At 39.8% G+C, this 26,260-nt stretch overlaps 1 protein-coding gene across 2 annotated transcripts in view; it reads left to right on the top strand.

Moving 5' to 3' along the window:
* The window catches only part of LOC124133934, a 133,708-nt gene that overhangs the window by 89,551 nt on the left and 17,897 nt on the right, over positions 1 to 26,260 (top strand). For both annotated transcript variants that reach the window (XM_046498525.2, XM_046498524.2), the window contains exons 2-3: positions 4,547 to 4,618; positions 6,183 to 6,438. In XM_046498525.2, the coding sequence (XP_046354481.2) occupies positions 4,547 to 4,618; positions 6,183 to 6,438 (328 nt within the window). The remainder of the gene's footprint in view (positions 1 to 4,546; positions 4,619 to 6,182; positions 6,439 to 26,260) is intronic.

Raw genomic sequence — 26,260 nt, 5'->3', positions numbered from 1 at the left:
TCAGTGGGTGACTTCATCCACTAATCGAAAGCTACTCTATTAAAATTATTTCAGTCCAGTAGGCTTAGCTAATAAGAGTCCACATGTGCCAATTAAAACCTCTGAAATGATGCAGAAGGACTGTTTGGGTATTAGATTTAAAGGTTAGGCACAGACACTTGTACTCAGACAAGTGCCTCAAAGCATTAACATCCCTACTGTGTGGGAGCGGGGAGAGAACACTCCATAACGTTTGAGACATGCATGGACGCAGGGCTTATCGAGTCAGGCCTTTCAAAAGTTGCATCAAATTGACCTTATAATCAGACTATGCATAATGTAATTAGTGTAACCTGTGACTGATTGTGTATGACCCCTATGTACACATGGTGCAGACACGTGCATGTCCCTATGTTGGTGAAATGTTCTGTAGCATCTGGAGTGGGTAAGTGGATGAGTGACTTGCACACCTTTTACGAATATTCCAGCAATTCATAAAAAAACAAAAATTGGCTTTACATATTGTACTCCTTTGGGAAATCAAACCTTGGGTCTTCAGTGGTACTAGGGTCGCATTAGCTTTGGCTACCATTTGATAAACATGGAACACAGATGGGACCCATGTAATTATTAGGAACATTTCTTCAAGTTTTCCGAATACAGTTCAGAAGATTTACAGTTTAACAAGGTTATATATCAAGTTTTTGATATTTTTCAGAATAAAACAAAGTCTGACAATTGTACATATATGTTTGTGGAACATAAGAAAATAGATGCCAGCTTCTTTCTTATTTCTGTTTTGTTTAGAAGTTTTATTTTTAGAATTCCATCTCTTAATATGTAATTCGACCATGCATGGCTTCAAATTTCTTCCCTCTTCTCTCATTGCTATATGCTGCCTGTGAAGATCCGAGGTAGAACAGGTCTTCAGGAACCCATGCTTGCCGTGAAAGACGACTATGCTTGTCGTAAGAGGCGACTAACGGGATCGGGTGGTCAGACTCGCTGACTTGGTTGATGCATGTCATCGTATCCCGATTGCGTGGATTGATGCTCATGTTGTCAATCACTGGATTTTTTTACCAGACCTGATTACTTACAACAAACCAACCAACAAAACATTGCTATATGGCTGAAACAGTGTCAGTGTTACAATTTAACTTGATCACTCTTCACTCTTTTGATTAGTAGTGAACCTGGTGACTTTTCCATAATATCAAAGTCTTATTATTATTGGATTAATGTGCCTGTAAGCAATAAATCGAAGACCTTGACGCCAGTGGACATAGAAAAGCTTGATGATCTGTCTGACGTTGGTACCAGTGGATGTAGTATAGTTTGATGGTCTATGTGATGTTGGTACCAGTGGATAGGGTATATCTTGTTGATCTGTCTGACCTTTGTACAAGTGGACATGGTATTGCTTAATGATCTATCTGACCTTGATGCCAGTGGACATGGTATTGCTTGATGGTCTATCTCACCTTGAAGCCAGTGGACATGGTATTGTTTGATGGTCTATCTGACCTTGGTACCAGTGGACATGGTATTGCTTGATGGCCCACCTGACCTTGATGCCAGTGGACATGGTATTGCTTAATAGTGTATCTGACCTTGATGCCAGTGGACATGGTATTACTTGATGATCTACCTGACCTTGATGCTAGTGGACATGGTATTGCTTGATGGTTTATCATATCCAAGACATTGGCATGGTTGACAAGGTATAGCTTAATGATCTATCTGATCCAGGACCTTGGCACCTTGATGTGTCAGAATTACAGCACAATGATTTGTGGACATGGGTTATTTTTTTATTCAATAAGAAACATGGATTTTGAATTCTCTTTTATCATATTAAATGCCATGTATCGTGGTTGCGGTGTATCGTTTTTCCACAGTAAACATGTAGGGTGATGGTTTGTTGATCAAAGACCTTGGCACACAGTGGACACAATATTGCTTGGAGATCTATCTGATCCTAAATTGGCAGTAGTGGACTTAGCCTGCCTTGGTAGTCTAGATGGTTAAATACCTTGGCTGGCCCAGTCGTCTAAGGCTGTGATTTGCTATGCAGAGTTGCTTCCCTTGGGCACGCCAGATACCTATGATTGTTGGGTCGAATCCCAGTTCGCCCCGATTATGGTTTTTTTAAGGTTTGTCAGCACCATACCCATGCTCGTGGGTTTCACCGAAGTGGTAAATGTCTGAGACCTGCATCACTTAGTGCTTTCCTCCCACATTAAGCTGACACGCCATGGTATAGCTGTAATACTGTTAAAAGTGGCCTTAAACCCAACTCACTCACTCAATACCTTGGCACAGTGGACATGATCTTGCTTAGTGGTCTTTCTGATCCGAACTTGGCAGTAGTGGACAAAGTCTGCCTTGGTGGTCTAGCTGATTCAAGACCTTTGCACAGTGGAAATGATATTACTTGATGGTCTACCAGATCTGAATGTTGGCAGTGGTGGACATAGTCTGCCTTGGTGGTCTAGCTGATTCAAGACCTTTGCACAGTGGAAATGATATTACTTGATGGTCTACCAGATCCGAATGTTGGCAGTGGTGGACATAGTCTGCCTTGGTGATGATCTAATTCAAGCCCTTAACATACTATAAAATTTCATTGACTGCTTCAAGACCTCAGTGCCATTTGAGTTGCTGAAGACCTATTCTAACCCAGGTCTTCATGGGTTGACTGATGGATGGACAAACAGACAAAGGGATATGCGAGTCTGACCACCCGATCCCGTTAGTTGCCTCTTACGACAAGCATAGTCGCCTTTTATGGCAAGCATGGGTTGCTGAAGACCCCGGATCTTCATGGGTCACATTAAGAAAGATTGGGTGGAAGATTCATTGAATGGAAGAAAAAGTGAAAATGTAACTCTTAGAATGATTTAAAGGCCCCTCACATTTAATGTATAAAGAAAAGGACTCCTCGCATTCAATGTATAGAGATTAGGGATGTGCGGTATTATCAGTATATCGGTAAATTGAGGTCCATTCTTTTCACAATACGTATCACAATATAATTTTTTCATGCTCGATATATTGGATGATGTCAAATAGTGATTTTTTAATGTTATTTTCTTGCCAAATGCCTTCACTGCCCCACAGCTTGCATTCAGGGCCGCAAGATGGCTGCGTATTTATTGACTGAGTAAACATCATGTTGTACCAGCATCTTGTTTTGTTCCATTTATGAACTTCAAATCATACCTTAATGTATCAGATTGCTGCTGAATTTAAAGTATATAATTATACAATATATCGGGATTCGTATCACAATAAGGCGTTGTGCATCGCAAAATATTGTGATACACTTTAAACCTCCAATACTCATCCCTAATAGAGACCAAGAACTCTTTAGTTGAAACTGACTGTGAACACTGGATATTATTCAAGACCTTGGTGATGGCAAACTTAGTATAAGGAACTATGACAGTTGAGTTCAAGACTTCAGTGCCTGAAGATTTAGCTGGATGGTAAGATTTAAAACTTTAAATAGCTGTAGACTTAATGCCTGGCATTACCATTCAGGCTTTGGCTGCTGCATGACAGAATAGAACATACCTCTCTAGTCAATATATGGGTTATGTCACTCTAGTCAATATATGGGTTATGTCACAGGTCTCTAGGTAATATACATCTTGAACTATATACAGATATAAATTCCTGGGCCATGATGAATGGCACATGGATAATAAACACTGATTAGGCAAGTATGCTGTTTGATTGATTTATACAGATTCCAGGTTTGGCATGCTGTTATTTCAGCCACACACATGGATTGGGCAAACAGCGGTGATGTAACACTAATTATGATTGTACACACTGGCACATTGACTTGTTTGTAGAAATAGCCAAGATTGTATCGATGAATGGATTCAGGAGGTTTTGTAATTTAAGATTATGAAATGATTATTTAGACATTACAAGATTGATTTGTTGACAACAGGTGATCATTGATTTGTGGATTATGGGATCAGGTTTCATAATTTATGGTTTAATTTGTTTACTGTTCATCACACTTTAAGTGGCAGTTCAGAATGGGCCAATTTCTTATTATTTTTTAAGGATTTGCTGAGATATGGATATTCTTTTCTTTTTTTTCACAGATTTTTTTCTGACAAAGAGACATACCTGCTTGTATTACCGTTTTGTTAAAATGGGTTTGATATAATTTTGTATTTATTTTTATGTTTTTTTTGTTTTTTTAGCATTCTTATGGAGACATGTCATGAGAAGAAAGTGTATTGGACAATCTGTTCAGCAAAGATCTTATTTTGAACAAGATGTATAACAGTAAACCATTATTAATATATTAGATTAATACTGCAATAAAGTTATGTATAAGGTTTGATTAAAAAAATAATCCCCTTGTGTATTTAGGATCAAGCCTTTAAGATTGTTAATGTCAGAGAGCCGAAAAGTGGAAGAGTTTGGGCCACTAGGGCTGCATGAATATGGGATGAGAAAGGAATTGGGGTGGTTGTCTTATTACATATGTGCTCTGGGTTCTGTAAGACTGATTATTGATGGATCATTTTTCCTGTTTCAGGTTTATCCCAGCCAGTGTCGCTGATCTTTGTGTTCAGTCAGATTCTGGCACTTGAGAATGGAATACATAAAGGTAAAAGAAAGATTTAATTATTATTTTATTTATATATAAAAACACACTTTTATTTACATATAGAAAAGACATAATTTTATGATATGCCTGCTCTTTATCATATGAGTTTCTCGTCTGATTTTGATGTACAAATTGTCATGAACATGTATATATCTCTTTTGTAACACGTGACACGTTAATAAAATAACTCTCTCTCTCTATTTTGTTGATTATCAGGGATTTATCTGCATTTTCAAACTAAATATCCTTGGCATTTTGGGGGCAATGATGTTTTTCAAAAGTTATACTTTCCTTTCCTGTACAGGTATTTTGCAATTACATTTAATACCAAAAATGCCTCTTCCTCTTTTTTGTTCCTTGTATCAGTGAAATATTCCCCAAGTCCATATTTGTTATAACTGTATATTAACATAAATGGGAATTTTTTAATTCTAATTTGGGAAATTTTTACTGACAATTACTGCAAATTTGGGACCGAATATTTGGAATTCTCCGAACTCTTAAACATCTCTTTTCATGTGAACAGTAATACATGGCAGTTTGGTTAAGAACGAGGTTAGGCCTTTTGGGCTCGAGGGATATGGCTTATTTGATAAAGGAGGAAAATGTTTCCAAATCATTATGAACTAGGGCTGGGACAATACACCAACCATGCGACCCGATACAAATCACGATACCTTGCTCACTATCTGATAAGAATCATGATACATGCATGTGCTCCTATCTGATGTGCGTAAGCCATCTTTTACATAGACCGGATGGCCAAATACCTGGCACACTGACGATTTACAGTTGGCTGTGTCAAGTGTGGCGCAATGGTTAAAAAAATTTACATTTTCACTTCTAATGTTCACCATTAATTAGTGTTTGGTGTAACAGTTATTAAAGCAAACAGTTAAGGTAAGAATTGATAATTTGTACTTTGTGTGTGACTGTGATCGATACTTGTATCGAGAAGGAAAATATCGTGATCCATCAATGCATGTATCATCCAATTACTATTATGAACGTTATCAGATGGGTTCATATGAATGATAGATTTAATTCATTTCAAAACCAACTGGGATCATCCCATGTTATAACTACATGCAAGGCTAAAACGTCACAATTTTCACACTTGAAGAATTTTGGCAATACTAATGTATATTTCATCTAGTCAAAGTATTAAAAAAATGGCCGGTTAGCAGCCATTTGAACATTTGACATTTCCTGTAGGCCAGACAGGGCCACCCTGTTGTTTGAATGTAGGTGTGAAAAAGTTCCATTGCATTGTTTAGACATTCTGTCTCAGAGAATGCTACTTGCAAGGGCCCTGTTACATGCCAGTTTGACACTGATATCTTCTTTTGTCCATTACTCAGTGCTCTATTGGGAGAGATTATGTATTTAAGCAAACAGATACTGTCCAATAAAGCATAGCCAAAAGGAAAAAAAACGTTACTCAAAAAGTGCACATTTGTAAGGCTAATTCCACCCTCAAATATCTTGCGATGGTGCCTTGTGATTTATTGCTGTGTGTTTCTCAGATGTATTCTTAAGCACAGCTGTGGTCCTCTTTTTCTAGGAACATTCTACTGTAACAAAGGTCGTCGCAACATCGTTGTGCGAGCAGAAAAGGGAGACTCCGGCCATATCGCCTCACCTGGATACCCCGAGGCATACTCTACGAAATCCTTCAAAGGATCCTGGTGTGAGGTGCAGATACGAGCTTGTAGCACCTGTAAAATACGATTAAAATTCACTGAGATAGACTTCCCATCATGCAATGAGACTGTCACCAGTGTTACAACACCCCCGACTAGTAATAAATGCATTCCAGGGTAAGTACATTTCTGTTACTGAGTTGCGTTGACAGTCGATTTATTACTTGAAATAGAGGTGTTACAGACGCATGCTACTTTACCTGAGAATTTGATATCAAAACTTGTAGCTTCTTCTTGATTCTTCCAAAACTGCCTTCATCCTTATTTCAGAATTAATGTCAATATGTTTTACGTATATGGAGAATAGAAACGTAAAAACATGCGCGCACAGTTTGTGTCTACAATGCGTAAATTTGCAAACATTTTTTTCATGATCACCCTGCCATCAGATGAAAACAAACAATACCAGTAGTGCTGTCCTATATCATATTTATAACACCCAGTGTGCACGCCGCTCAACACGAAAAACCCACTTCCAGCTTGTGTCACCATTGACGACAAACAAACGAAAAAGTCTGTCCATCATGAAGGCATGTGACTAGTGATCCTTTAAGTTAAAACACGACTCGGCTATGATGCGAAGATGTTAAACTACGAGCGCAGGACAAGTCTCAGGGCCTTCTCCGAGGAATAGTGTATAACTAACTGCCTTATGAACTATTTAAATGCAAGAAATACCAGAAAGAATGAAGAAAATCCAATGGGATCCCTTATAGTGAAACATACCAGTGAAGATCCGGGATAGAATATATCTTCAGCAACCCATGCTTGCCGTAAAAGGCGACTATGCTTGTCATAAAAGGCGACGAACGGGATCGGGTGGTCAGGCTCGCTGACTTGGTTGATGCATGTCATCGATCCCAATTGCATGGATCGATGCTCATGATATTAATCACTGGATTGTCTGGTCTAGACTCGATTATTTACAGACGGCCGTCATATAGCTGGAATATTGCTGAGTGTGGCGTTAAACAACAAACCAACCAAATTATAGTGAAACAATACAGTAATCGCTGTGTGAAACAAATCCGTTGACAGCATCAGTGTCATGTAAGAGTGAACACCCTTTTTCATCACCTGCCCTGTGGCTCAGGGGAAAAAACAGTGGGTTGCAGTACTAAACATGATGTGTGAGGTTGCAGGTTCAATTCATTTTATAAAATTGTGACTTTTAACCATTATAAAATCAACATTGTTTATACAATTCAACTGTGAAACCTAGGTCTCACAATTCACATGTAAAACATCCAAGCAGGTTTCACAATTCACATGTAAAACATACAAGCAGGTCTTACAATTCACATGTAAAACATACAAGCAGGTCTTACAATTCACATGTAAAACATACAGGCAGGTCTTACAATTCACATGTAAAACATACAAGCAGGTCTCACAATTCACATGTAAAACATACAAGCAGGTCTTACAATTCACATGTAAAACATACAGGCAGGTCTTACAATTCACATGTAAAACAAACAGGCAGGTCTTACAATTCACATGTAAAACAAACAGGCAGGTCTTACAATTCACACGTAAAAACATCCAAGCCGGTTTCACAATTCACATGTAAAACATCCAAGCAGGCCTCACTTGATAGTTGTACTTCTCACAAGGTGACTGTGAGACAGTGATACCTACAATACAAGAGACGACAGTGGCAGTAGGTTTATAATATGGGGGAAAGGGTCAGTGTGAGAATCAGAGGTCATCTTTTTTTACACCCATAAATATATCCACCAGAGCTAACTTATGATAAATTACTTTCTAGGAAACGGTTTTCCAGGTAGTGTTGTGACTAGTTTTCCTATTCCTAGAGATGTTGATACAGCTTAGTTGATGATGTCACTTCCACGCTGCCAGTGTTCAATATTCACAGAATATCTAACTAGACAGCCGAATGGCAACGCATGAAAGATAGCTGCCCAGTTGGAAAGTTGTCAGGCCAGATTTTGTAAATTGACCTTTTTTGCAAATGGTAATAAAAATCTCAGGTAGTTAAATGTTTTAATATTAAATATGTAGAAATTGGCATAATTGATAGCTTGAAGAATTGTACTCAAATGTTCAACCTACCAAGAATTTAATTTATACCTAGATTGATATATTTTATCAAAGTTAGTATTGCAAAACTGCCTTAGGTGGAATAAATCATATATAGCATGAGGACAGACTTCCTGTCCAAATTTTTATTTATGTATTTTATATATACAATTAAAAAATCAACATTGCTAAAAGCGGCGTAAAACAATACGCACTCACTCACTCACTCACTCACTCACTCACTCACTCACTCACTCACTCACTCACTCACTCAAAAATCAACATGACCATCAGATGTGCATTGTCTAAAAGTTAACTGCTCAAAACCAAACAGTCGGTCTTCGGCCAGGCAGCTATTTCCAAAGCTGACAGTGCAATAGCTAGCTTACTTGAAGCTGAAATGCAGTACAGGGTTGAAGTTCCTTTACACAATTAACGTTATTTGCTGTTCACTATAACTTTCTGGGCTTGTGTTAGTGAAGGTGTTAGATCTTTAATTCAATTTACCCTAGACATTTTCTACCTTGCCCTTCATACAGGGATCACCTCCTTTCAGGCTGTTTACCCCCATCAATCACACACACGGGTGTTTTGTGAGAAAACATCCAAAGTTATTAGGAACCCCCGTGTTATCCGTTTTAACACACTGACTGATAACTGCACTGAATGACTACTGCATGCCATGTGCCCTGGACCAAGGCCTAAGACTGGTTCTTGCTATGATATGCAGTGACCCTGTACTCTTGTCCAATGACATTTCAGAATATCAATAGCTGACATGAATACCACACTAGACCACTGAATTTCAAGTTTAATCAACACTTTTTGTTGTATGTAGAAGTATATATATAGTAACAAATATAACACCTTCATTCCTGCGAATACCATACTTCTTTTAAATCATTGCCATAATCCTGTCATCACACTATAAAAATCTATGGATCTTCAACAGAAGTGCTCTTCATTGTCAGCTGCTCCAAACTAGTTGTGTGGATGATAGTTTTCCTCCACCATTGTTCTGAGCATTGGCGAGGCAGGAAAACCTCAATTATTTCCAAATACCCAACATCTAACTGGATGCAGATAATTGGGGAAGGTGGGTGTAATAGAGGTAGTATTCTTAGAATTATATAACATTATAACAATGATAGCTATTTGAAAATTCTGGCAAATACCATACCTCTATTACATTGTTGCCAGAATAGCCAGAGGGACTGGTGGTTTCTGATATCTAGTAGTCCAAGGACAGCTGATGGCAAATCCTTACCCAATAATGGCTCCATACCACCATTAAGTCTAATCAGAACATAATCACTGACAGGCCCAATACTGATCAGACATTCTTCTGTTTCACTACTAATAGTCTTTTGAAATTATTCAGGACATGTTGAACAACAGCCTTTCAATGTCCTGAAGGCATGTGACTGGTGATCCTTTTTAAGTTAAGACACGACTCCTCGGCTTTGGTGGAAGATGTAAAACTGTAAGCGCAGGACAAGTCACAGGGATTTCTCAACTAAAAAAGGGGAATAGTGTATAACTAACTTATGAACCATCTAAATGCAAGAAATACCAAGGAGAAACATGGACCCATCTGAAACCTTGTGTAGGTCTGTATGTCTGAAACATCCTTTCAGCATGTGATTTGAGCCCACAGTTTTCAAATCAACCCAAATTCTGAGTTTCCAGAGTTGTGAAGCTCTGAAGCGCTACTCAAATGAAATGCTCAGGTTCATCATAAATTGTTACACATTTTACTTTTTAATACAGTATTTCAGCTGTGACAGTCATAGTGGTTACCATAATTGATAAGTGAGGTTGTTGAAAGGATAACTAGCTGTGTATTTATGACAAGGTCTTGCTTGTACTGGCTATCTGCGTTATGCTGTTGCCATGTATTGTGACAAGGTCTTGCTTGCACTGGCCAGCTGTGATTATGCTGTTGCCATGTACTATGACAATGTCTTGCTTGCACCGGCTAGCTGTGTTATGCTGTTGCCATGTACTGTGACAATGTCTTGCTTGCACCGGCTAGCTGTGTTATGCTGTTGCCATGTACTATGACAATGTCTTGCTTGCACTGGCCAGCTGTGATTATGCTGTTGCCATGTATTGTGACAAGGTCTTGCTTGCACTGGCCAGCTGTGATTATGCTGTTGCCATGTATTGTGACAAGGTCTTGCTTGCACTGGCCAGCTGTGATTATGCTGTTGCCATGTATTGTGACAAGGTCTTGCTTGTACTGGTCAGCTGCGTTATGCTGTTGCCATGTACTGTGACAATGTCTTGCTTGCACCGGCTAGCTGCGTTATACTGTTGCCATGTACTGGTCTTGCTTGCACCAGCTAGCTGTGTTAATATGCTGTTGCCATGTATTGTGACAAGGTCTTGCTTGCACCGGCTAGCTGTGTTATGCTGTTGCCATGTACTATGACAATGTCTTGCTTGCACCGGCTAGCTGCGTTATACTGTTGCCATGTACTGGTCTTGCTTGCACCAGCTAGCTGTGTTAATATGCTGTTGCCATGTATTGTGACAATGTCTTGCTTGCACCGGCTAGCTGTGTTATGCTGTTGCCATGTACTATGACAATGTCTTGCTTGCACCGGCTAGCTGCGTTATACTGTTGCCATGTACTGGTCTTGCTTGCACCAGCTAGCTGTGTTAATTTGCTGTTGCCATGTATTGTGACAATGTCTTGCTTGCACCGGCTAGCTGTGTTATGCTGTTGCCATGTACTGTGACAAGGTCTTGCTTGCACTATCTAGCTGTGCTAATATGCTGTTGCCATGTACTGTGTCAAGGTCTTGCTGGCACCAGCTAGCTGAGCTAATATGCTGTTGCCATGTACTGTGATAAGGTCTTGCTTGCACTATCTAGCTGTGCTAATAAAGATTTTTCATCCAAACTTGGTACATGTATTAACCAGGGGCTGAAGTGGTGCCTTTTGCTATTGTGGGGGCTGGGGGATTTGTCATCTTCTGATGACTCTTGTGTCTGAAAGGAAGAACAAAACAAAACTCTTTTGGGACCCACAATATATTATTTTTCAGAGCATCCAACATGTTCAGTGAATGATTATTATTTGTTTTGTGAAACTTTTGGAAAAATTATGCTTTTCCAGCAATTTCTGGAACAATTTTAAAAAATTCCTAGCAGCTCCCCAAAGAATGTCACGTGGGGGACCCTTATGCTGTTCCCGGGTTCTGGACAATTCCTTGTTTGCACTGTTAATGGTCAGTGCTAGCTAGGTTCCACTTGGAGTACTTTCCTCATCAGAACTTCAGTTAAATAGATGTACTATGACAATATCATAAAGGGACTTTAACCAAGAAGTTTGCTTTTAAATCATACATTGTATTTCATTATTGAGGTTTTATTTCAAAGATCTGAACTTACAACATATCATTTTCAGTTTGTTTATTTCATTAAGCTTAGCTTAATTAATAGAATACCCACTCTAGAATATGGGATTGTATATGTAGATCATCACTCATTATTGGGGCACGGGTGGCCCACTGGGCAGTCGTCTAAGGCGATTTGCTGTGCAGAGTTGCTTCCCTTGGACACGCCAGAAACCTATGATTGGGTTTGAATCCTGGTTCGCCCTGATATGTTTCTAGGTTTGTCAGCACCATACCCTTGCTTGTTGGTTTCACCGAAGTGGTAAACATTTGAGACTTGCAATACTTCAAGCTTTCCTCCCACATTAAGCTGACATGCCGTGCTATAACTGGAATACTGTTAAAAGCGGTGTTAAACCCAAATCTCTCACACAGCACTCATTATTACACGAAATGAGAAATGTTTTCCCTGTGACATTCAGGAGGAATAGCAGTACATCAGCATGTCACGACTACCCCTGCATAGAAATGAGTCAGCAAGGCTTTTTGTCATTGTCAAAGTTAGGCATAATATCCTGTGCTTTTTTCTATTATGCCCTAGGAGTAATGGAAATGCAAGATATATTTCCTGTATACAACACTGAAGTGAGGTGATGCAAATGTTATTCCTTGTAAGAAATACAATGAAGTGATGAACAGTATCATATGTCAGTCACTAAATAGAAGGTAAAGTGAAGTGAAATATATTTATGTTATTCCTGGTGCGATTTGGTAAGGTGAATTGTTGTATGATAATCCCCATGCGAAATGGCAAATTGATGTGTTATTGGTTAATGCCCGAAAGAAATGGTAAAGCGGTGTGTTATATTTATGTTATGGCAGGAGGAAATGGCAAAGGTAACCATAATGTTTGCTATGGAATAAAAGTAACAGAAGGAGTTGATAACAGTGTTGCATGTTGTTTCTAAAGGTTATCAGTCAGACACACACAGTACTGTACTATCTCCTATCCTCACAACATTGTTGTACAAATGTCAGAGTATAGAAACTTGCAGCTTCCTTTCCAAAGCATGAGTTAGGATTACAATGGTACCATGGGACACCCTATATGTTAGGCCACAATAGATTAAACAGTCAATTTTCATTGGGAGGAATTATATTGTATGTAATTGTTATTGTCATCTGTGTACATCAATTGTCGATGGATGTGATTCACATGAATGTTTAATAAGACTATGTGTATGGTGTATGTGATTAAGTAAAGAAAGAAGGGAACTAACAGCATTTTTGAAGGTTCTTGGGAACAATATGATGATGCGATGTTGGGTGCTTGTTAGTGACACCGGTGAAAGATGAAACTGTTATAACATTTACCTGTTTTTATTTATTCTATAAACACTCTAAGTAAGTCATAGTGCTAAGATTGCTATGTGATATAGATCCGGATAGATAGTAACAATGTATGACCTGCATGTCATCATACCCCATTTGAATGGTCCGTTGCTCATGCCATCAACCACTGGTCATATATTGCAACTGCTTGGTCCGTTGCTCATGCCATCAACCACTGGTCATATATTCCATCTGCTTGGTCCGTTGCTCATGCCATCAACCACTGGTCATATATTCCAACTGGTTGGTCCGTTGCTCATGCCATCAACCACTGGTCATATATTCCAACCGGTTGGTCCGTTGCTCATGCCATCAACCACTGGTTGTCAATATATTCCAACAGCTTGGTCCGTTGCTCATGTCATCAACCACTGGTTGTCAATATATTCCAACTGCTTGGTCCGCCGCTCATGCCATCAACCACTGAATATATTTTAACCACTTGGTCCGTTGGTCATGCTATCAACCACTGATCATATATTGCAACTGCTTGGTCCGTTGCTCATGCCATCAACCACTGGTTGTCAATATATTCCAACCACTTGGTCCGTTGCTCATATCATCAACCACTGATCATATATTGCAACTGCTTGGTCCGTTGCTCATGCCATCAACCACTGGTTGTCAATATATTCCAACCACTTGGTCCGTTGCTCATGACATCAACCACTCATCATATATTCCAACTGCTTGGTCCGTTGCTCATGCCATCAACCACTGGTCATATATTCCAACTGTTTGGTCCGTTGCTCATGCTATCAACCACTGATCATATATTTCAACCGCTTGGTCCGTTGCTCATGCTATCAACCACTGATCATATATTTCAACCGCTTGGTCCGTTGCTCAGGCTATCAACCACTGGTCATATATTCCAACTGCTTGGTCTGTTGCTCAGGCTATCAACCACTGGTCATATATTCCAACTGCTTGGTCCGTTGCTCATGCCATCAACCACTGGTCATATATTCCAACCACTTGGTCCGTTGCTCATGACATCAACCACTCGTCATATATTCCAACTGCTTTATCTGTTGTTCATGCCATTAACCACTGGTCATATATTGCAACTGCTTGGTCCGTTGCTCATGCTATCAACCACTGGTTGTCTTTATATTCCAACTGCTTGGTCAATTGCTCATGCTATCAACCACTGGTTGTCATTGTCCAACACAAACACACACATGTCTTCAAATCACAGGGGCACTGTCATCAGTCTATGTTAAGAGCATTCATGGTAATTGCTATTATTCTCTCAATATCCTTTCAATATTCCTCTCTTATCAAGATGGTAACAGACTGCTGTGGTCTAGTGGTAGTACTTGCTTGGAGAGTGGAAGGTGGGTGAAGTTGTACAAAACAACCTTAGCGCTACAACTGTCATAAGTCAGTGTTAAGGTATGGGTGTTATGATCACCTTAGCGCTAAGATTTCTTTGTACAACGGCACCCTGGTGCTCAGCATTAAGGGGCTTAAAAACAAGGACTGGTTGGCCCAGAGTCAAGGTATACAGTCTTTACAAGGTTTCAACTTAGTCCATGTCTTAGGACATTGAAAGACTCTTTTTTCAACATGTCTGGAATAATTAGGAAAAGATATTAGTAGTGAAACATAAGGCTGTCTTATAAAAATTGGAAGTAATATGTTAATACCCGAGACCCTTTGTCTCCAACAAAATCCATGCCAACGAATCAACTTTGCTCAGAAATGGAGGGTTTATACAAGGGTCAGTGACCCCTTGGCAATCAGAAGCAACATAAGATATTCTGAAATCTTGTTATCTCAAGCTTGGCTGAAGAAAATTGACAACCCACTTTACGTGTTAGGTCTGCTTTGGGTGAAGGGATTCTGTAATTAGTGTTCCATCTCACATTTGTTTCAGCTCCCCTACCCCACGTGTTTCAGTGATGTTATACAATGGTGTGAAAGAATCTGTGCAACCAGTGGTACATTCTCCACTACACACAGCCCAGGTGGTTGGTGTGTACTGACAGGGCTCACAGAATGTCTGACTTGTTTTGACACCTGTCAGGCAGAGTGGCTCTCCTTAACCCTGTGTGTGCCACTTTAGTCAGAGATGAGCCCTACTTAACCCTGCATGTGCCACTTACAATATGCTTCAGTAAATCGACTGTCAGGGTTATAAAGCGTGCCGAACTTGGCAGAAAGGTTTGGGTTTTAGGTGAGGCGAGGTGAAATGGAGTTTACCGTCGCGTCCAAGATTATTGCACTTATATAGCGACATGCCTTCACATGTGTGTGTGGCTGCTTGTCCGGATGGATGCCAGTTTTATAGTATTAGCCCAGTGAGATACCATGCCGCAGTTTAACATAGATACCCTACTCAGACACAGTATACAGACTCTGAGCCAACCAGTTCTTGTTTTAGCCCCTTAATACCGAATGGCAGGCAGGGTAACAACAAGTACCATCTTTTAATGTCCTTTGGTATGACTTGGCCAGGGATCCAGCCACCGACCTTGCACTGTCCAGGCTGATGCTCTATCCACTACACCATGTAATTGGTCAAGAGGTGGTGAGCTGAGGTGGAGTGGGGTTTAACTTTTTCACTCTTATCCCAAAGTTTAACATGGATGCCTCACCAAGACACATTCTACTGACACTGTAAGTGGCCAGTCCTAGTTTTATCCCCTTAATGCTGAACAGCAGTTAGGCTAACAAGTACTGTCTTTTAACAACTTTTAGGGGATCAAACTCCCAACCTTCCACACTCCAGGCAGCCGCTCCATCCACTACACCATGGAGGCTGTTTCAGGGCATGAAGTACAAGGTGTAGTCAGTGCACAGGGAAAGAGTCTGAATCATTGTCTGTGATGGATGTGTGTCATCTGGTACAGACATCAGCGTATTCGGCAAAACAAAATTATGCTTGTGTTTCCCATAACATAAAAACATAATTTCACATGTATAGCAGAATTTTTTGTGACTCCTGAAGTTGTCAGGGAAACTAGACAATGTATATAAAAATATATACTGAAACAATTCTTTTTTGACATACCTGTCATATATATAGACTAACTTTTGAATCATCTAGAAATATTCTTATGGTTTCAATAAGTGTAAACTATAGGACGTTTTAGTAGAATAACTGAAATAAATTAAGTAACTTTTAGAGTAAACATTATAAGATTATATCATTTAGGTTTTCATTTCAAGAAGGAGTTACAATATACACTCTATTTTCGCTTTTTTCAAAACCAGTTATCCCATCTGTTTCGGGGTTGTAAAGAAGTTACAGTAACTAGCCAGGCAGTAAATATGTTAAGTTATAACACCTCTTTCTAGTCTCTAGTTGGCCATAGAGAGACTGTATGGAATGTGTGGTATTAACTGGCAAATTACTCCTTTATTATCCGGTCTTGCACTTAATTAGCCTTGTTAAACCTGACAGGGAATTCAAATAACACAACACGAGCGACTGAGGCATGCCATTACGAGAAGAAACCCTTCCTTAATCTTCACTGACCACTACTTTTCATCAATGGGAATTATTCACTAATACTGTTATTTGTACCTTGTCGGGTTAATTATCTGACCAGAGCCTGACTTGGTAGGGAAATAACAGTTTGTTACTGCCTAACTGGCTATGATGGCCATGGTGTAACACTGAAGGATTGGTACATACCTCTGTAACTGTCCATCAGAGCCAAACTCGACAGTGGTTACTGGAATTTTGCTGATCGTTGGAAGAATTAAGGTCTGACAGAGGTCAAGCAACGGAGAATGCTAAAGAGTCAAGGAATTCAGGCCTCCAGGGATTCAAGGATTTCTGATAGCCAGTGTTCAAGGTGTGTAGATTGCTGGGGATCAAGGAATTCAGACTCCAGGGGTTCAAGGATCTCTGACAGCCAGTATGTAGATTGCTGGGGATTAAGGTATTCAGGCCCCCTGGAATCTGGAATCACATTTAGTCACAAAAATAAAGTTATCTTATTGAAAAATATATATCTACAAAACACAAACTTAAATCCAAATGGAGCCCATAACAATGCTCAATGGCCTAGCAATGAGGCAATCTACACTTCCCTAATCATTCTAGACTTGAGTTGGATTAAATTTTCATTTATTCTCAAGGATCTGAGAGACATGTTAGTCTTTTTCATGCTTTTATGTTAGGGATATTCATTTGCCATGTTCTTATCTCTGTGCCATATACATGACCTATGTTTGTACCCTGTCCCTAATGGGAGTTTTTGTACAGTAAGATTCTTGATCCTTGGTATTGTAGGTGTCCAGGAAATCAGGTCTCCTTATGCAATCTTGCTTTGACTGACATGCTCATAATCTTTAACTTGATTTGATCTATACAATGCTGAACTGGTGTGAATTGAAACCCTGTTGTCCATGGTGATATGATTACATACCTTAATCTTCCATTGGTCTTGGAAATTAATTCTGCATGGGCCCTGGTGTCCATGGAGATATGAATACATGTCTTCAACTGGTCTTGGAAATTAATTCTGCAGTGTGTAAAGGTCAGTTAGGTGTCCCAATGATCAGGAAGTCAGCAGCGCTCCAAATTGATGCCGTATCGTCGTATTGTATGGATAAAAACTAGTCAAACACGGAAGAATTTCAAATTACAAATGTATCAAATGCACAGACATAACTCTCTTGTGATGAATTGCTACTGTACCTTGTCTATTTACTCTAAAGAACATTCTTCAAATCAGGGCAATGGGGTAGCCCATTGGTTAAAGCGTTCGCTTGTCACGCCAAAGGTGTGGGTTCGATACCCCACATGGTTACAATGAAGCCCATTTCAGGTGTCCCGGTCGTGATATTGCAGGAATATTGCATAAAGCAGCATAAAACCATACTCACTCACTCACTCAGTCACTCTACATCATTAAACTTCTCGTTTACCGTATCAGGAATTACCCCTATTGGTTTAAAAAAGTATGTCTAGTACTCGTCACTTCTGATAATGACCAGTCGTGTACTCATGTTGTTAAACAATTATCTGGAGCACTGATTCAGATTCAAAAGGTTCAAGGGATGAAAAACTTTATTTCATCAACAACCAGACCTATTCGTCACGGGTGGAACGAGCATTCATTGAAACAGCCATCTGCATAATCCTACCCCTGCGTCACAGGGCCATATGACACAGTTGAACCAATCAACTCAACTCGAAAAGGTGCAGGGGAATCACGCACGTTGAGACACCCAACGCTAACACCGTATTTGTGCGTGCGTGATTCCTGTGCACTCTTTCGAGTTGAGTTGATTGGTTCAACTGTGTCATATGGCCCTGTGATGAAATATAGTGATAGCTAAATAGACAGATTATTCATGCACCGATTGTCTTAAAATGTAATATCCAGTTATGTATGACTGTTTAATAATCTCATACCAACTTTGACTGGAGTAGGTCCGATAGTTTTTCAGATATTGTAGTAAACGTCGGTACCTTAAATTACCTTCCAGACTATAGAGTATCGCAACTGTAGCACTGAGCTTGCAATATGGAAGGGATCAACTTTAGATGGTGTGACTACTAGAGGTTATGACAGATGGACAATAAAACCGTGTATAAACACAGACACCCACTGATTTTCTCCCCAGGGATCAGCCCCTGTAGATTTAACCCCTAATTATTGAAGCACTTAAGGCAGAAAGCCTCCTAATTTACACAGCTCCACAGCTATTTCTGTCAACAAGAGGCATGGGAAGTGTTAATTGCCTACAGATGGAGAATATCGCACAAGTTGTGTCCAACTTTCAGATTTGTCTCCCTTACTGCATGGTGGCTTGGCTTTTTATGATTGATTATGTATCAGTAATGTCAGAACATCACTGATAAATTTCAGTGTTGATTCTGACATTGTTGATTAGTCAAAAAAAATATTTTAATATTTTCTCAGATTTTTTATTGAATTAATTATTACCATCCTCATTTTCAGCTCTAAGAGACTCTAGGTTCCTTTATTGCATTTAAAAAAAAATAATACTTGCATATTTCTCATACAATATGTCCGTCTAAGGGACCAACCAACCATAATGTTCTGAGGAGTTTCAGTTGAAAAAATTATAGTTCAAATACATACTGGAACAAAAGTAACTTTGTCGTCTAGGGCACCGCTATTTGCTGTTCAGAGTTGCTTCCCTTGGACACGCCAGAAACCTATGATTGTGGGTTTGAATCCCGGTTCGCCCCGATTATGTTTCTAGGTTTGTCAGCACCATACCCGTGCTTGTGGGTTTTACCGAAGTGGTAAACCTCTTATGACCTGTATCACTTCAGGCTTTTCTCCCGTGTTAAGCTGACACGCTGGTTATAATTGGAATACTGTGAAAAGCAGCGTTAAACACAACTCACTCACTCACTCCAAAAGACTTTGTTCACCCTGGATGCCCTATAAATTATTAAGATGCGACCAAAGATGTTTCTTTGGCGCTCCCTTTCAAAGAAAATGTTCTGTCTCGAACAAAGTTTGTCCCTTGAATATTATATCGTTGTCTTCCATTCATGCCTCCACGACTGTACCTGCGTAGTGAGTGATGGGAGTGCTACAAGCTGGTAATGTACATCTCTCAGCACACTGCTCTACCCTCCCACTTTATGCTGGCTTTACCAGCTCCCTGAAACATTAATGTCTCTCTCTTTAGGAGGCCACCATGCTATGGCTTATACATGAGGAATGGGAGGGAGGGAGGGAGGCCAGGTCTCGGGGTGGGGGTAAGGGAGAACTTGACATGGGGAACATTGTGGAAATGTAGGGAGTGAAATGTCATGAAGCTTGTGTTTAGAAGTAAGGGTCAGTGTGTTTAGGAGTAAGGGTCAGTGTGTTTAGAAGTAAGGGTCAGTGTGTTTAGAAGTAAGGGTCAGTGTGTTTAGAAGTGTGGGTCAGTGTGTTTAGAAGTAAGGGTCAGTGTGTTTAGAAGTATGGGTCAGTGTGTTTAGAAGTATGGGTCAGTGTGTTTTGAAGTAAGGGTCAGTGTGTTTAGAAGTAAGGGTCAGAGTGTTTAGAAGTAAGGGTCAATGTGTTTAGAAGTTTGGGTCAGTGTGTTTAGAAGTTTGGGTCAGTGTGTTTAGAAGTATGGGTCAGTGTGTTTAGAAATAAGGGTCAGTGTATTTAGAAGTATGGGTCAGTGTGTTTAGAAGTAAGGGTCAGTGTGTTTAGAAGTAAGGGTCAGTGTGTTTAGAAGTAAGGGGTCAGTGTGTTTAGAAGTAAGGGTCAGTGTGTTTAGAAGTAAGTGTCGGTGTGTTTAGAAGTAAGGGTCAGTGTGTTTAGAAGTATGGGTCAGTGTGTTTAGAAGTATGGGTCAATGTGTTTAGAAGTAAGGGTCAGTGTGTTTAGAAGTAAGTGTCGGTGTGTTTAGAAGTAAGTGTCGGTGTGTTTAGAAGTAAAGGTCAGTGTGTTTAGAAGTATTGGTCAGTGTGTTTAGAAGTATGGGTCAGTGTGTTTTGAAGTATGGGTCAGTGTGTTTAGAAGTAAGGGTCAGTGTGTTTAGAAGTATGGGTCAGTGTGTTTAGAAGTAAGGGTCAGTGTGTTTAGAAGTAAGTGTCGGTGTGTTTAGAAGTAAGGGTCAGTGTGTTTAGAAGTTTGAGTCAGTGTGTTTAGAAGTTTGGGTCAGTGTGTTTAGAAGTATGGGTCAGTGTGTTTAGAAATAAGGGTCAGTGTATTTAGAAGTATGGGTCAGTGTGTTTAGAAGTAAGGGTCAGTGTGTTTAGAAGTAAGGGTCAGTGTGTTTAGAAGTAAGGGTCAATGTGTTTAGAAGTTTGGGTCAGTGTGTTTAGAAGTTTGGGTCAGTGTGTTTAGAAGTATGGGTCAGTGTGTTTAGAAATAAGGGTCAGTGTATTTAGAAGTATGGGTCAGTGTGTTTAGAAGTAAGGGTCAGTGTGTTTAGAAGTATGGGTCAGTGTGTTTAGAAGTATGGGTCAGTGTGTTTAGAAGTAAGTGTCGGTGTGTTTAGAAGTAAGGGTCAGTGTGTTTAGAAGTTTGGGTCAGTGTGTTTAGAAGTTTGGGTCAGTGTGTTTAGAAGTATGGGTCAGTGTGTTTAGAAATAAGGGTCAGTGTATTTAGAAGTATGGGTCAGTGTGTTTAGAAGTAAGGGTCAGTGTGTTTAGAAGTAAGGGTCAGTGTGTTTAGAAGTAAGGGTCAATGTGTTTAGAAGTTTGGGTCAGTGTGTTTAGAAGTTTGGGTCAGTGTGTTTAGAAGTATGGGTCAGTGTGTTTAGAAATAAGGGTCAGTGTATTTAGAAGTATGGGTCAGTGTGTTTAGAAGTAAGGGTCAGTGTGTTTAGAAGAAATGATTGGTGTCTTTGGAACCAAAGGTTGGTGTGTTAAAAGTAAGGGCAGGTTTAGAAGACTGGGTTGGTGTTTTAAGAAGCAAGGGTTGGCTGTATTTGGAAACAATGGTGGTGTATTTCGATGCAAAGGTTATGGTGGCTTGGTAGAAAGGGCTATGGTGTCCTTGAAACAAGGTTTGTGGTGTCTTTGAGTGAGAGAGTGAGTTGGGTCTAAGGCCACATTATTCCGGTTATATCACAGAGTGTCAGCTTAATGTGGGAGGAAAGCCCGAAGTGATGCAGGTCTCAGACGTTTACCACTTCGGTGAAACCCACGAGCACGGGTATGGTGCTGACAAACCTAGAAACAAAATCGGGGCGAACCGGGATTTGAACCCACAATCGCGGCGCCTTAGACGACTGGACCACCCGTGCCCCCTGGTGTCTTTGAAAATAAGGACTATGGTGCCTTTGGAAGCAGGATTTGGTGCCTTTGGGACCATAGGTTATAGTTTCTTTGGAAGCAAGGGCTAAGGTCTCTTTGGAAAGAAGGAATTGTGTGTCTTTTGAAGCAAGGGTTGGTGTCTGAAAGCAAGGGATATGGTGTGTATGTTAGCAAGAGATTAACATTTTATGATGGAAGGTATTGGGTGTTTTTGGAAGCAAGAGATATGGTGTCAAGTTGTGTGGTAAATTTGGAGACAGGTGCTTCAGCCCATGGCTGGGTAATCACCTGGAGAGGGTTATTGTCGGCATCCTGCTGGGGAAGTAATTGGGGCTTCTCAACACACAGATTCATCAGGCATTCTTAAAATTTATGATGTGCACTCAAACCCAGTTTGACAGCTCAATCAGCATTGGCAGTGTAACAGGGACTCTTGTTTACCACTTTGAACGGAATTGAAAGAGTTTCCTGATTACTTCCTCCTAGAAGATTAATGGTATTGTATTGCACAGTTGGGAAATAAAGGAATGGAGTATTTTTAATTCTTGTAGCTTATGTGTTCATGTTCTACCTCATTCTTGATGATCTTAATGACCTGTGAGCAGACCTCAAAGTTGCGACTAAAACAGTCGCCAATGCGACCTTAATTTCAATTTGCCTACTGTCCAAAATTCAGAGGTAGCCAAATGGCTACATTGAAAAATATCTTGTGGCGACTAAATTCTATTGCTACACATCTGTAGACACAAAAATAAATAACAGCTGATCTTGGAAAAACACATCTGCTAATAATTGCTGTATAATTCCTCCTAAAGTCGACAATGAACCGAAATACATAAATATTAATGTTATTAGTACTTTATTTTAGTTGACAGTGCTCAGTGTATAAGCAAGGATATACCTGTATAATCTAGTAACATAAATTGCATCATTGTTCGAGTCACAAGTAATAAAAATCAAGTACCTACAGTTTCCACTAATATACAATTCCTATAACTTGTACATATTATAATAGTTATTTGATAAAAGATAATTTCAAATGCTTTTGGCAACCTACAATATTGGCTTGACTTCTTGAATTTACTACTGGCTACCTGGAAAAAAATACTTCTAGCCATATGGCTACTTGGTAAAAATTTAAACTTTGAGGCCTGGTGAGTGGGCACAGACCTTATCATTATGTTCGGGGGAGGTGAAAGTGGGTGTGGCTGCTTGTATTAGTTTATATAGTGCTAGCCCACTGAGATACCAGGCTGCAGTTTTAGTATAATAAACACCCCACTCAAACACGGTGTACTGACCTCGAGCCGACCAGTGCTAGTTTTATTCCCTTTATATTATTAATGCTGAACAAAAGGCAGGGCAACAACAAGTACCATCTTTTAACATGTGTCGGGAAACAAACTACCAACCCTCTTCTCTCTGGGCAGATATTCCGTCCACTAGACCACAGAGGCAGTCCATATTGTTAAGGACACATTTATTTTGAAAAGTGAAATCATATGACTACCAACAAGAATATAGATCTTCTGAAGTCTTTGTTCGTTTTTTTAACGCTGCATTCAGCAATATTCCGGCTATATGACGGCAGTCTGTCAATAATTGAGTCTGGTCCAGACAATCCAGTGATTGACGTCATGGGTATCGATCTACGCAATTGGGATATGAACTTGAAGAGAAAGGCCTTCGACTTCAATGCAATACAAACTTTTCAGTTTTACATCAGATGTAATAAGCATGTAAACTTGAGCTTTTTTGCAATATTTGAAAATATATATTCGTGCTATGATTTTTAAATATATACCTTGAATATATTATTTAAATTTAGAGTCGAAGATCACATTCAGTATGTTCAAATTTGTACACTGTTGACCATTAAAGACTGTTAAATGATAATAATATTGATATACACTGTCAACAAGTAACATGCAATAGCAATACAATAATATTTGTGTATATATCATGGATAAATTGATGTTCTTTGTGTACAAAACATATATTTAAGTGTTCATTATCAATATAAAAGCATATTCTCTAAGGTCCAAGTGTTATTTTGCACAGTTAAATATTACACCACTAACATAATCAAGAAAATATGGCCAGTGGACCCCCAAACAAAATGTATTTTGAAGTGGTGGGTGATAATTATTATTTTGCCGGAAGTGAAACAAACAAATGCAATATATTTTGTTAAGACAAATATTACGGACAATCAATTTTGCAGTTAACATCCCATTGAAGTAACAACATTGAGATTCCAATGCTGTTACAGTGTTATTTCCCAACTGAGATGTTTCATGACCGTTATTCCTTGAGTGATATTCCCCAGTCAGGCGTTATGAGGGTGGCACATTTACAGCCTATTTATTAGGGCAGCTGGTGCATTCCACAGACTCACCTTGTGATGGCAGCAGACATTGTTTTAATCTTTGGTGTTATTGAGTCAGCTGATGCTCTCAGCAGCATCCACAGTAACCATTACCAGGCCTGTGAAAGTGAGCAATGTTAAGTAATCAAGCCATGTGGGTCATGGCGTGATGTTGTTTAACACAAATATCTACCAGGATGTGTGTTGTGTTAGAAATACTTTGTTACACTCTTCAAACAGTGTAAAATTTACAATATTTGGTGAATTCTTTGTTGTTTTAGTAGCAGTAAAGGTCTGATGTTCATGCTGGTGAAATGAGCTCATATTATAAAATGAGGATTGTCATTTTCCAAGTGTCCCCCTATTGATCTCTAAGCAGTTACAAAACATATCTCAGTTATTTGTTCTTGTTTCTCATATTTTTGTTCAAAAGGACTTTGTAGAGAAGATCTTGATTTTGTTATTTAATTTCTTTAGTAGTTTACAGATATACTTAAGTAATTGTATTTCTAATGAAGCACTTGACCTGTTTGGTTCTGCCCACAGAGGTGCAAAAAGTCCAGTGAGAGGACAGGTTTTGAATTTTGAGAAAACGAGTTGAGAAGTAGGTTGTTGACAGTGCTTAAAAATAAAAAGAAGAATACTATGGATGAGAACAATGTTGAGAGCAAACAAGAAATGTATTATATTACTATATGAACTACTGTTTGAATAGAAGAGTATCCCTGGTACTTGAATTGTTGGAATGACTGAGCATAAACTACACTTAGGCCTTATAAGGTTAATGTCGTGGTACGGGTAACTTAGTTTCATAATAGGGTATCTGTGATAATGCTCTAGGTGTGCTGATGTATATGTGACAATGCTATGGGTGTGCTGATGTATCTGTGACAATGCTCTGTGTGCTGGTGTATCTGTGACAATGCTCTGTGTGTGCTGATGTATCTGTGACAATGCTCTGTGTGTGCTGGTGTATCTGTGAAAATGCTCTGTGTGTGCTGATGTATCTGTGACACTGCTCTGTGTGTGCTGGTGTATCTGTGAAAATGTTCTGTGTGTGCTGATGTATCTGTGACAAAGCACTGTGTGTGCTGGTGTATCTGTGAAAATGCTCTGGGTGTGCTGGTGTATATGTGACAATGCTCTGTGTGTGCTGGTGTATCTGTGACAATGCTCTGTGTGTGCTGATGTATCTGTGACAATGCTCTGGGTGTGCTGGTGTATCTGTGACAGTGCTCTGGGTGTGCTGATGTATCTGTGACAATGCTCTGTGTGTGCTGATGCATCTGTGACAGTGCTCTGTGTGCTGGTGTATCTGTGACAGTGCTCTGTGTGTGCTGATGTATCTGTGACAGTGCTCTGTGTGTGCTGATGTATCTGTGACAATGCTCTGTGTGTGCTCGTGTATCTGTGAAAATGCTCTGGGTGTGCTGATGTATCTGTGAAAATGCTCTGGGTGTGCTGATGTATCTGTGACAGTGCTCTGTGTGCTGATGTATCTGTGACAGTCCTCTGAATGTGCTGGTGTATCTGTGACAATGCTCTAGGTGTGCTGGTGTATCTGTGAAAATGCTCTGGGTGTGCTGGTGTATATGTGACAATGCTCTGTGTGTGCTGGTGTATCTGTGACAGTGCTCTGTGTGTGCTGATGTATCTGTGACAATGCTCTGGGTGTGCTGGTGTATCTGTGACAGTGCTCTGTGTGTGCTGATGTATCTGTGACAATGATCTGGGTGTGCTGATGCATCTGTGACAGTGCTTTGTGTGTGCTGATGTATCTGTGACAGTGCTCTGTGTGTGCTGATGTATCTGTGACAATGCTCTGGGTGTGCTCGTGTATCTGTGACAGTGCTCTGGGTGTGCTGATGTATCTGTGAAAATGCTCTGGGTGTGCTGATGTATCTGTGACACTGCTCTGTGTACTGATGTATCTGTGACAGTCCTCTGAATGTGCTGGTGTATCTGTGACAATGCTCTAGGTGTGCTGGTGTATCTGTGACAATGCTATGGGTGTGCTGGTGTATATGTGACAATGCTCTGTGTGTGCTGGTGTATCTGTGACAATGCTTTGTGTGTGCTGATGTATCTGTG

Source organism: Haliotis rufescens, unplaced genomic scaffold (genome assembly GCF_023055435.1).
Source record: "Haliotis rufescens isolate VD_foot unplaced genomic scaffold, xgHalRufe1.0.p SCAF_17, whole genome shotgun sequence".
In the NCBI taxonomy this organism is placed as follows: Eukaryota; Metazoa; Mollusca; class Gastropoda; order Lepetellida; family Haliotidae; genus Haliotis; species Haliotis rufescens.
The sequence above is the reverse complement of the archived record's forward strand: the minus strand, read 5'-3'. Positions and strand labels throughout refer to the sequence as shown.